Source organism: Acartia tonsa, chromosome 2 (assembly GCF_053477335.1).
Source record: "Acartia tonsa isolate MP-2025a chromosome 2, ASM5347733v1, whole genome shotgun sequence".
Taxonomy (NCBI): domain Eukaryota; kingdom Metazoa; phylum Arthropoda; class Copepoda; order Calanoida; family Acartiidae; genus Acartia; species Acartia tonsa.
Window position 1 is genome coordinate 13,570,797 of NC_137261.1, and position 13,017 is coordinate 13,583,813.

General features: G+C 32.7%; 1 protein-coding gene across 4 annotated transcripts in view; it reads right to left on the bottom strand.

Moving 5' to 3' along the window:
• Positions 1–13,017, bottom strand: part of LOC145304928 (uncharacterized) — a 139,127-nt gene that overhangs the window by 17,690 nt on the left and 108,420 nt on the right. For all 4 annotated transcript variants that reach the window (XM_080146721.1, XM_080146720.1, XM_080146719.1 and 1 more), the window contains exons 10-14: positions 4,906–5,020; positions 3,179–3,262; positions 2,427–2,536; positions 1,165–1,207; positions 447–631 (exon numbers count right to left, since the gene is read on the bottom strand). In XM_080146721.1, the coding sequence (XP_080002847.1) occupies positions 447–631; positions 1,165–1,207; positions 2,427–2,536; positions 3,179–3,262; positions 4,906–5,020 (537 nt within the window). The remainder of the gene's footprint in view (positions 1–446; positions 632–1,164; positions 1,208–2,426; positions 2,537–3,178; positions 3,263–4,905; positions 5,021–13,017) is intronic.

A 13,017-nucleotide genomic window follows, 5' to 3' on the forward strand; every position in this document is an offset into this window, starting at 1 on the left:
TCTTTTAATTAATTTGAACAGGTTAAAATTGTCCTACCGAGTTCAAACTTTGCGTGCGGATTCATAAACCAGTTAGGTACAACTTAGAAAGCGCAGCAACTCTATAATCGTTACCAGAAAGTCCATTTAAAACAAGCTGATTTTTTTGGTGTTTTTTTTGTATGTTATAATTATCCTATTCATTTGATTTTTTCATACTGATTCCTATTACAACAAGGTATCATATTTAAAGTCTCATTAACGTCAGTATGTCCTGAAACAGCTCATGTATATAATCAGTTTTGCAACAAATTTATTTACAATTTTGTATAGACTTATGCATTAATATTCAGTTTATTCAATTCTGACACTGAACCCTTAAAAATAACTAAATTGCATAAGATTAGTCAATTTTAAAATTGAAAAGAAAAATCTTGAAGCAAAATCTACAAACAGTGAAAATGTACCTGTTGAATTGATTGATTGATTATTTCTATTGTGGTCATAATTTGAATATTTTCCGTTGCAGCAACAACTTGTTTATATTCTTCAGTAGGAGCCTGTGTCATTTTTACTTCATTATCATGATCTGTTTCATTGATGTCATTTTCTTTATCTCGATATAGATCGGGTTCTTCTTCTAAAACTGGTTCTAAAATGTCCTCATACTTTATAAACTACATAGTACACTAGCGGCTACGTCCCTAGAGGCCTCTAGGGGCACTTGCAAAGTTGAATATCATTACCCAATTTTTTATCTTCGAATTAAAAGAAAAAGTATAAAAAAAATTTAAGGGGGGGTTTCTTGGGGCTATTTCTTTTGGAATGGTGGTGGTCCCTCCCACAAAAAGGTTTAAACTTTCCCAAGATCTATGAGAAGCAATCCTGTAAAGGAAAACCATATCGGTTTAGCGGGTTAGCGAGATCCTACGGTACAGAATGACACGCACACATAAACAAACATCCTGTTACTTTATTATAAGAATTTCCATAGTAAATGAATTTGAGACTCGACAAAGGGGCAGAAAAAATAAGCCGTTTGACGTCATAAAAAGGAGAGATGAGAGGAGAAGTGGGAAAGGAACGCCCTTAAAAAAAGATGGATCTATTGACGTCACACGGCTCATTTTTTTCTGCCACTTTGTCGAGCCTCAATGCTTTTTTTTACTTATTAAGTATTAGTGCCTGGTGAAGCGATAATAACTGAATCAACCATGACAGATTGGGCCTAAAAGTTAATACAATGCATGTATATTTATTACAGAGGTTTTTTGAATGTAAAATTCAACATTGATATGTGAAATAAGAGAATACTATAACTAAATCGAAAAAAATTATTTAAAATGTAAGTCTTTTTAAAAGCGAAGCTTTTCTATAATTAGGGTCGGTCCGTCCGTCCGTACGTCCGTCCGTCCGTCCGTCCGTCCGTACGTCCGTCCGTCCGTCCGTCACGGATAGCTTTTTTCGTTAATTTAGACATGTTAGAATTGTCCAAACGATTTCAAATTTTGCATGGTGATTCCTTTAGTAGTTAGGTACGATTTAGAAAGCGTAGCAACTCTATAATCATTACCAAAATGTCCGTACGTCCATTTTAAACATGTTGATTTTTTTACTTTTTAAAATAGCTTTTTTCGTTAATTTAGGCATGTTAGAATTGTCCTATCGATTTCAAATTTTGCATGGTGATTCCTGTAACAGTTAGGTACGAGTTAAAAAGCGTAGCAACTCTATAATCATTACCAGAATGTCCGTTCGTCCATTTTAAACATGTTGAATTTTTTTACATTTTTAACAACAAATTTGTATGTGACCTAATTATCCGATTGGTCTGATTTTTGGTATACTGATTCCTGGGACAACAAAGTACAATATTATAAGCGAAGCAACTCTACAATCAAGTCCTAAAAATGTAAGTATGTCCATAATAATTATCCTGTATAAAGCAGTTTTTCAACAAATTTACTTACAATTTTGCTTTGACTCTTATACATTCGCATTCTGATTATTCAGTTCTGACATTATACACGTGTTAATGTCCGTTTGTCCTACCGTTTCAGAGCTTCGCTTTTAGGGATGTTGTCATCCTTGTTATTAAGAAATTCAGTTTATACATTTAAATGTTCTTGGTTTTATAGCTACCCTGCATGTATTTTTAACCTCACTTACCTAACCTAAAATAAGAACCACCAGGGATCTAAAGGTATAAGATACTTAAATTGATGTACATCCCCAATGATGATACACAAATTACCCCTTTTGTAAATTAAAATTAGTGGATAAAATGTTTGAACACTCAACTTAATGAATCAACCAACCAAAATTTACTAAAGTCCTCAAAGCCAAAGAATAAGAAAACAGTATTACAAAAGTTTGGGGACTAAGTGTAAGAAACAGCTAATTGGTCGTTCTCTCTCTTATAGATTTTGATTACGTTGTATATATACCTGTGTAGTAGTTGTGCTAATTTTATGAGTAGAAACTGGAGGAGCTGTTGTTGTGAATGATTCATCTCTGTTATGTTCATATAGCTCATCATCTCTTAGCTCCTCTGTACCTACAATATTATGAGTATCAACTGGAGCTGTAGTTGTGAATGATTCATCTCTGTTATGTTCATATAGCTCATCATCTCTTAGCTCCTCTGTACCTACAATATTATGAGTATCAACTAGAGCTGTAGTTGTGAATGATTCATCTCTGTTATGTTCATATAGCTCATCATCTCTTAGCTCCTCAGTGCCTACAAAATAATCAATTATGCAAGCAATAAAACGATTATTTAGGTTGGAGCATTATAACTCTAATCAAGCATTGTTTTATGTTATAACTAGCAGTTACGTCCCTAGAAGCCTTTAGGGGCACTAAATGTGGGGAGAAGTTGACCCTCTTCCCTTTATTTCATATTTAAGTTTTTAAAAGAAAAAGTTAGATTTTTTTAGGGTGTGGGGGTAATATTTTTTCTAGGGACGATTTCTCTTGTGATGGTTTAGATACCATGACCTGAAATAGTTTTAAATTTATCTAAAGCTATAGGTACGAAGTTTTATTGTAAAAGAGAACCATATCGATTAAGCGGTTATCGAGGTCTTTCGTTAAAGATAAAAGAACTTACTACTTTATAAAATAGGATATGATATGTAAGAAACTAAAGAATCGTTGTCACGGATTGATTTATGTTTTTTTTTTATTAAACTACCTTCTTTGATTGTTATCTGATCAACTATAGTCACTGAATCATTTGATTGATCGTCTTTGGTGGAAGGTAACACGCTGCCTTGCTCTAAAAATATCATTTTCAGAATTTACAATATATTAATAATTTTTTCCAACATGGCTTCAAAACCGATTAGTATCCGCTATATTACAACTGATTCTAAGCCACACTGAAAAATCAATTATAGCATCGATTTACAGACAATTTTCCACAAATAATAAATAAAATTCAGATAATTTTTGTTAGCCCGGGCCTTTATCCCTCGGGGCTTACAAAACTGGTTTAAATATTATAATTATTCATTATATTATCCGCGGAATGCTGTCTATGATGTGATAAATAACTAAAGGTTGAGCAAATAACTAAAGGTTGATTTTTAAAATTTAAATTGCGAAATTCAATCTTTACTCGCAAGTCAAGTTTAAGTCAGTTGGGACATTTTACCACGTAGCTCCCTAACTATACGTAGAAGAGGAATCGTTTTTATATTTAAAAAAAAATAGGATTAATAGTAGTTCTAACGATATGCGTAACATTTTTCTACTCTTAAGACAAAATGGTTAGATAAATTTTGAGGCCCAAAAGTATTTTTAGAAATAAATGTGTCTAAAAAGTTGAGTTGTATGGTTGGCAGATGAGAAAATAAATGGGCGAGTATTTTCTGTCTACGCTTAATTCCACGTTCAAACAATCTTGAAAGAAATTATTTTTAGCTGTCAATCTTTCTGTTTAGTGTGTATGCCCCCCAAAAAAGTTATCTTTGATTCCTGGTCCTGTAATTTTTTTCTCCCCAGTATGGCTTCGAAATCGATTAATATCAGGTCAATAAGAACCGGTTCTCAACCACACTGAAAAATCATGTATCTTCGGCAAATCGGGGAAAGCTGTTTCTAATGCTATACGAGAAATAACTATTCTTTACTTTGGTTCAGGTAATTCTCTCTTCTTGAGAAAAATGATTCATGAAGATCTTTTTTCAGAGGGATCGAACTTACCACTTTACAAAAAAGACTTATACTACACTGCTCTAACAAAGCTGCTATGAAATATAAAGTTAAATTTGTAAAAGTTTCGATGAAGAATCAAAAGTTAGATAAATTTTGTAAAGCCACTTTATTTGGACATTTGTATTGTATGACGTCATTTTTTATTAGTCATTATAAGTTGTTTTAAAAAATTTATAGATTTTGTCTATGTTGTAGAGACACCTTAGGCTTCTTGGAGCTTTTACAACATGAGTTTTTGTTTGAAAACACAAATGCTTAGTTTGGACTTTTCTTGTAGCCAGACTTTCTAAAGAATATTATGGATGCAAGGATAGGATAATGTAAGATAATATAATCCAACTACAACCCCCATGGTAGCATGTTATTTATGGATGATATTTGTAATGTAGATTAATTTATCTACCACTGTTCTCTCCATCCCTGACAATGATTCTTCTACAGACAATTGCTAAATTTTTTCCCCTAAAATCCTTTTTTCTTATTTAGCCTCTATTTTTAACTATTAATAACAAAATAATTAAATAAAAGGACTTTTCAAATTTGGAAAAAAATATTTTTGCTCTATATTTTTTAAAAGTTTGTTGTGAAAATCAATGGTTAGGGCACCAATAGTTTGTATCAACCAATCAAAGCCCAGGTAGGAGAACTTATTTATAAAATCTTTAGGTACCATTAAAACATATAGTTATAACAATCATTCACCTGTTTGTTGCTTTGTCTGCTTTGGAATTTGGAATATGTTATCAAACATTTCATCCACATATGATTCTTTGGCGTGTTTGTGGAAACAACAGGAATCCTCCATCTGTAAATCTCCCTAAATAAGAATAAATAATTTTAACTAGAAGCTAAAAATAGAAAACCTTAAGAAGCCTTAGCACTGATGAGTTCACATATAACTATTATTTATCTTTGATTAAAGACAATTAACAACATTTGAATTGTAATTTTTAGTTCAAAGTAAAAAGCTTACATTTTGAATCAAAATTTCTTAAATCGAAAAGTGTTTAATATTTTCAACCTGATTTTTGATAAACTCATAACTATCTATAATACAAAGTAGCTTAATGTCTGTCCGTCTCCCCGTCCATCTGTCCGTCCTTCCGTCTGTCTGTCCATTAAGATCTCAGTCCACTGAACCGAGTGGATTTTACTCTCCAAGGAATATATCTACTGTTATATCTATATAGCTATTTTATTGGCGGGGGGGGGGGGGCACCCCCTACCCATAAAAAAAACCGCACTTTTTAGGCATTTAATTTGAAATGTGGTGGTTGCAGCACTAGAGGTACTAATTTTTTTTTTAGATTACCTTTTGGGTTTATCGCCCCTAGAGACTAGGGGCGAAGCCGCTAGTATTAATTATAATTAGTATGTAACTTGTTATTTTTAAAGAAATTTTCTGTCTGTCCGTTCGACCGTCTGTCTTATTTTAGCCGGTGCCTTCGGCACCTCGGGGCTAAACAAACTGGTTTTAATCTTATAATTTTACATTCTATATCGGCGGAAAGCTGTTTATAATACGATGCGAGAAATAACTATTCTTTATTCATTCGAAACCGATTAATATCCAGTGGATTAGAACCGGTACTCATCCATACGAAAAAAAACCGTGTCTAGCATAGTATTATATCCAGTTTTCTACGAATGTAAAAATGTACAATCATAAGATTAAAACTAGTTTTAACCTTATAAGTGTATTTTTTATATCCGCGAAAAGCTGTTTATAATACGTTGCGAGAAATAACTATTGACCCATTAATTCTTATTAGCTTCAGCTCTGCTTTCAATATAAAATATAAATCTGTTAATAAATCCTTATAACAAAGTAACAGGATGTCTGTTCTCTGTACCAAATGATCTCGCTAACCGCTGAACCATTATGGTTCTTCTTTTCAGTGTAGCTTTGCATAGGTCACGGGAAGGTTTAATTTTTTTTACTTTTTCTTTTTAAATCTTTGGTTATCTTATTTAACTCCCCCCTCCTCAAGTGCCCCTAGAGGCCTCTATATAGGGGGCATAGCTGCTTGTTAAGAATAAGGGAGGGGGGTTTGTTTATACGTAACCCATACAATGGAATAACCTAACCTAACCTGACTTAAAGTTTAAAAACCACATTTTAGTTTTATAAACAAATTTTAAAGATAAAAATCAGGAGCTTTCCATCAGCCATTTCAAATTCTTTTTTGTAAATTTCTAAAGGAAAAAAATTTAATAGTGTTATAATTTATCATATCCTTTAGAGAAAAATACAATTTACCTCCGACTATTCTATTCATTATTGTCCGTCAGTTTGATAAAAACTTTCTTTCAAACATTATTCTACCTTATAATCTATCAAGTTTACAGAAAATATTATTTTGGTTTTTTAGGCATTTTATTTATTTTACCTTACTTTTATAACAAATAAAAATAGTTAGTAATGGCAATTAGATAACTCAAATGTAGCTTGTATAAACTAAATGATTGTTTTTACTTAAATAATTATCTATGTATAATATTGATCACTCATAAAATGTTTTTTTCTGACATTAGTGTGTATGACTTAAATTAAGTGGCCTATTGTAAATCGGGAGGTAGAGGTCATTGGGCTTCTTATTACATTTGTAATAATGTTTTCTTATTCGCTGGCATAACAAAACAGGGACTTCCATTGAATTTTGATTGGTTGGTTCATTAAATTGAGCGTTTCAACCACCAACAGATTGTATTCAACAGATGGGGTAATTTTGTGTATTATTAATAGGTATGTAGTCAATTTTTGGGACATTGTCTTATCCCTTTAGATCCATGGTTGTAAATTCTTATTCAGGAAATTAAGGGAATAGTCTTTTAAGCTGTACTATAAAAGACTCTTACATTGACAAATCCCTGTCTGAATGCCAAGCTTAACTAACTTGTATGTAAGGGAAAAGAACATATTTTTGATACAGGATTTTGCAAAGTTTTAGTTTAGTGGTTGCTAGGTATATACAGAGTTAAACTCAGGGATAAGACAATGGCCGAAACATTGATGTACAACCCCAATGATGATTCAGTGGATTATAATTAGTGGTTGAAACGTTTGAACGCTCAACTAATTAAAATTATTAGGTCAAAGAAAAAGAAAACGTTATTATAAAACTAGCGCAATAAACAGCCCATTGTCCCCTTTCTCTCTCTGGTTAAATTCAACCATACTGTGGGCTACAAAAAAATTGACGTTAATACAGTGGTCAAAATTAAACAAATTTACAATTGTAAAGAAAAAAATCATCCCTCCAAATAAATTGAGGCCATTCAGAGGGATTAGGGTTAAAAAATTTGTTGAGGAAAAAATGTAAAATAAAATGTAAAGAGTAAATTTGGCAGAATTTTATTCATACATTGAATGGGTTTCATACTTTATTGTGTAAATATATACACACACACACACACATCTGTCTTTTGATATCTTTGAATTTTTGTAGAAAGTTTGAATCTGCAAAACTGTTCTAAAATTCTGATATTGTATCCGTGCGTGTAGATGTTTAGAATACTGATCAGAGTTGGGTTTAGTTTTAAATGGTGCAGATTTTATTTATATAAATTGTCTGACTTCCTAAAAATACTTCTTTTTATAATGATTGTTGATGTAAAAATGCATGTTTTATATATCCAAAACTGTATTAATTTTCATATCTATAATACGAAGAGAATACTGTCTGTCCGTCTGTCTGAAGCTAAAGATCTCGGTAAACGCTGAACCGATTGGGTTCTACTCGTCAGGGAATATACCCATTGGTCCTGTGGTGGTTTTAAGCTTATTTCTTGTGGGATGGGACACCCCCCCCCCCCTACAAAAGCCGCTATTATTACATTAATGGCCTAACTATACCCCACCACTTTCCCTAATCTTTAAAATTTGTTTGAAGCCTGGACAATAAAAATTAAAAACCTACTGTTTTTTTTATGTCAAAAAAGAAATTACCACAAGAGAAAAAGTAAGAAGATTCCAAACAGGAGATTATGGAGGTCCAAGGGGTTTGAAGATTGTATAGATGGGGGGGGGGGGACTCCATCTAATCCTTCCAAGCAAAGCCTTATGCATTAGCCTGTATCCATATGCATATCATAGTATCTGCATATTGTTTTTATAATTGAATTTATTAAGTTGCAAATGGTTTGTTAAAAAGTTTTGAAATATTATCTAGCACAGATGATTTGGTGGATGTGCAATATCTTCCGCTAATGTGTAACGAAGCAGCTTGTAGTATAAAAATGACGACATACAATTCAACTGCACAAAAATAGGCCAGTATACATTTTACCATAGGTCAATCAAAATGTAAACTGGCCAATCAATGTCAATTACCAATGACACAATAGAAAAAAAATGTTATTTAGCTTTCATTATCTTAGTAGCTGTCCCTAGCAAGACAATAGTTTTTGCTGCATCCGCAGTCACAAGCTTATTTGAAATTGGCCGGCTGCTAATCCATGGATAATACATAATGCTAGTTTAATTACAATGCACCAGAACAAAGTTAGTTGCATTTATCAACTTATCAACTCAATTGACAGTTAATGCACATAAACAATCAAATTATATTATAATTAGATTTAAATCGGTTTAGATAACTTAATTTTTGTACTCAATTTCTCATAATTTTGTAAAGAAACAATGAAAAATTTAATACTTTAATAGCTAATTAGCGGCTTCGCCCCTAGCCTCTAGGGGCTTTGCCCCAAGAGGTTTGATCAACCTAATTTTTCGTATTTTAGATTTAAAAAGAAAAAGTAAAAAAAAAATTTTTTTTTTGGGGGGGGGGTATTTTTCATTTTTTGGGGGGGTTGGGGGTGTCCCACCCCCCAAGAAAATAGCTTAAAACCATCACAGGACCAGTAGGTATATTCCCTGAAGAGTAGAGCCCAATTGGTTCAGTGGTTACTGAGATCTTAAGCTTCAGACGGACAGACAGACGGACAGACGGACAGACGGACAGACAGACGGACAGACATCGTTCTACTTTGTATTATAGATAAATAGCCAATGTTAAATCTATATTCAAATGACTAAAGCCAAATGATAAGTTAACTGACCAATATACTAAAAAAATGACATTAATAGTATGAAAAATAAGAATAGTTGGCCCAAAATAGTTGAACTAATTATGAATGTATTAGTTAGGTATGACTTCATACAACAAATGACCAATTGAAATATGTGTACTATCATTGGTTTTTTGTATTGTATGACGTCATTTTTAATAGGCACTGTAAGCTGCTTCAAAATTGACTTTAAAAGTTTGATTATGAAACAATTCCACTTATTTCCTGTTGTATAATATCTATAATGATGCATTATCTTTCAAATTTATTTTTCCAAAATCCTTTCTAAGTTTTGTTGGTTTTATTTGTGTTTATCTAAAACATCCAAGTTCTGACATCACAATTTTTTTTTGAAATCTAAATTTTAAAAATTGTTTTTTGGTTTAAACTCCCTCCCTCCCCCCCCCCCTCAAGTGTTCCTAAAGTCCTCTAGGGGCAACCATGCCATACCAGTGGAATGCAGATGGGGGGAGAAGGGGGTGTTTCCACCCCCTTGGCAAAATAAAAAGTGTTAGATAAACTTCCTTCACAAGAGTCTACACCCCCCATTATGCAACCCTTCTAAAACATCCAAGAGAGGTGTTTAGGTACTAAGTCACCCACCCATAGACGTCCAAGCTTTTTTTTGGGGGGGGGGAGGTTAAAAAATTTAAGGGGGGGGATTTTTTTTTACCCCCCTCAAAATTTTTACCCCGGGGGTAAAATTTGCTTGGGGGGGTAATTACCCCCCCTGAAATCTGTTGGCAGGGGTAAATTTAGATTACCCCCCCAAAAAAAAATTTACCCCCGGGATAAAATTTTTTTGGGGGGGGTAATTAAAATTTTATTAAATATTTAGTATTAAAAATTTTTTTTAATATAGATTTTTTATTTTGGGGGGGGGGATTTACCCCCCCAAAATTGTTTGAGGGGGGTAAATACCCCCTCCTAAATGGTTGGGGCACCCCCAGGGTAGGGGTAAATTTTAAATGGGAGGGTTAAATAAAAAAGGCAAAGGTTAACCAAACTGGCATTAATTTTATGATTTTTCTTTATTATTCGTGGAAAATTTTCTGTAATACAATGCTACACATGATTTTTCAGTATTTTTAAGAACCTGTTTTAATCCACCAGATATTAATCGGTTTCAAATCGATACTGGAAAATATTTCACGATATTGTTAAAACTGCCCAGAGTTGTGTGGTAGATCTGTGGTAGGGCCTGCCTGGCATATTTCCAGAAATTGATAATCAAATTGCCAACCCAAGTATCTGCACACCACAGAGCACAGGTATAAGACAACTGGGATAAAAATTAGAACAATCATAGAAAAAGCATGCAGAATTTTAATCATATCTAGTAGTATACTTTTCTGAAATTAGAGTGAGATGGTTAAACTTATTTTTTATACAAGTTTAACTTACTATTTAATTTGTTATTAAATCAAATCATCTCGCAACTATAAAAAATTATATTTTTGGCAAGATGCATATCTTATTTGAAAGTTAACATTCGCTCAAATTGAACATAAGCTGTTTTGACATTTAATTTTGTTGAAAGCTTTATCATTTAAGGATTAGGTTGTAAGCCAATATATAATTTTCTTCAGCTCTCATATTTCCCAGAATATTGTTTTCTCATCAGAGAAAAACACTAGAGGGGGGAAAGAGAAAAATAACTGTATCTCCCAATCGCTCTGTCGCTGTGTCGACTTTCAATTGGGTAATTGAAAATCAACCAAAGGTGTGGTGTGTATTAACATAGCCAAGTAGCAGGAAAAATATGTTAGCAGACGAATATGGTCATTAAATAAGGAAGGGAGGTAGTTATCTGTATATACATCTATACTATGGATCTGTGTTTTCTCCAATTGTTTAAGTGGGATAAGTTAACACATGAACCTTAAAACTTTTGTGTTAAATAAAATATAATCATAAAGAAATCTTTAGAATATTATACTATCCTATTCTATAAAGTAGTAAGGATTTTTTTGTTTGAATCTTAAGATCTAAATAACTACTGAACAGATTCTGAGTTCGGCGTTATTCTCTTGGTTTTAGGCTATTTAATTTTCAGATTAAAGTCTTAGGATGGGTTTGAGCTTTTTTTATAGAGGCCCCTTTCTGACCCTGAATATAGAGCCTCTTTATTATAGAAATTACAAGTCGGCACAATTCCACAAATTTTAAAGGGGTAGAATCTTTGCAAGTTTTATTACAATACATTACATACACACTTTATTGACTAATAGAATAAATTAGTATTTCTCAGAGAGAGAGAGAGAGTGAGAGAGAGAGAGAGAGATAGATAGAGAGAGAGAGAGAGAGAGAGAGAGAGAGAGAGAGAGAGAGAGAGAGAGAGAGAGAGAGAGAGAGAGAGAGAGAGAGAGAGAGAGAGAGAGAGAGGGGGGGGGGACAATGGGCTGTTTATTACACTAGTCCCCAAAGTTTTATATAACGTTTTCTTATTCGTTGGCTTAACAACTTTGAACCTTTATTACTTTGGGGTAATTTGGCTAATCTTCATTGGGGATGTACATACATTTTTTGGGCATTGTCTTATCCCTTTAGATCCCTGAGTATTTCCATACTAAACTTTACAGATGACAATTATTTCCATAAGTAGTACAGCAACATCAACATGAAGTGGTAGGATAAACGTACATCAACTTTAGTAGAGTTTCAGAACTGAATAAGCATAATAAGCAAGTTTTGACAAAATTACCTGTAAAAGGAATCAGTTTTCCAAAATTCAGATATACATAGCATAATATAAACTTTTTGTCAAAAAAGTTAAAAATCAGAAAACGAAGAAAGTCCCTTTAAAAGTCTTATAAAAATCAACATGACTTAATAAAATAGCTTCGCTTATAGATATGTTATGAATATGCAAACAACGCTATTAAAAGAGGATAAGACCACACATACATACAGATTTGCAGGGTAACTATGCTTTAAAAAGGCAAATTAAGATTTAATAAATGTCCTCTAAAAGAAAAATATTATAATTTAGTTCTATGCATAAATTATAATTATATCTAATGTTGTTTTAGCTTGATGGAATATATCAGATTTAATTATTAATTTAACAAAGGACAATATCCAGAGAGAGAGAGAGAGAGAGAGAGAGAGGGGGGACAATGGGCTGTTTATTTCACTTGTCCCCAAAATTTTATATATATTTGTTTTCTTATTCGTCAGTTTAACAACTTTGTGGACTTCGATGATTTTTGATTGGTTGATTCATTGGGTCTGAGTCCAGACGTTTTAACCAATATTTTTTTAATATTGTGAATAAGAATATAGGCGTGCGGGAGGTGGTGTGCACAGTAATTCAAGGGTCGAAAATCTAGCAGTCGAAAATAAAGGGAAAGCATTTCTTCGTAATACCTTGTTTAAGGGGGTGTTGAGACCCCCATTCCGCACTTCACTCCCCTCAGGAATGCACGAGGTAGAATATAAATCCTTTTAATTTTAGATTTGAGTGTATAATTATTTGAAATTATATTTGTAATTAATTTACATGGTAAATAATTATTTAGGGCACCAAATTGTAATAAGTAAAACATTATAAAATTTTTAACACAGAAACAGATTTTTTAAATCCATCAATAAGTATGGAAGTAACATTCATTTTTAGATGATGCTCTGATGCCATATTAATTATTTATCGAATCGTATTATAACAGCTTTCAGTGGATATAGAAATGTTCAATTATAAGATTAAAACCATTTTTTAGCCCCAAGATGCCGAAGGCACTTTCT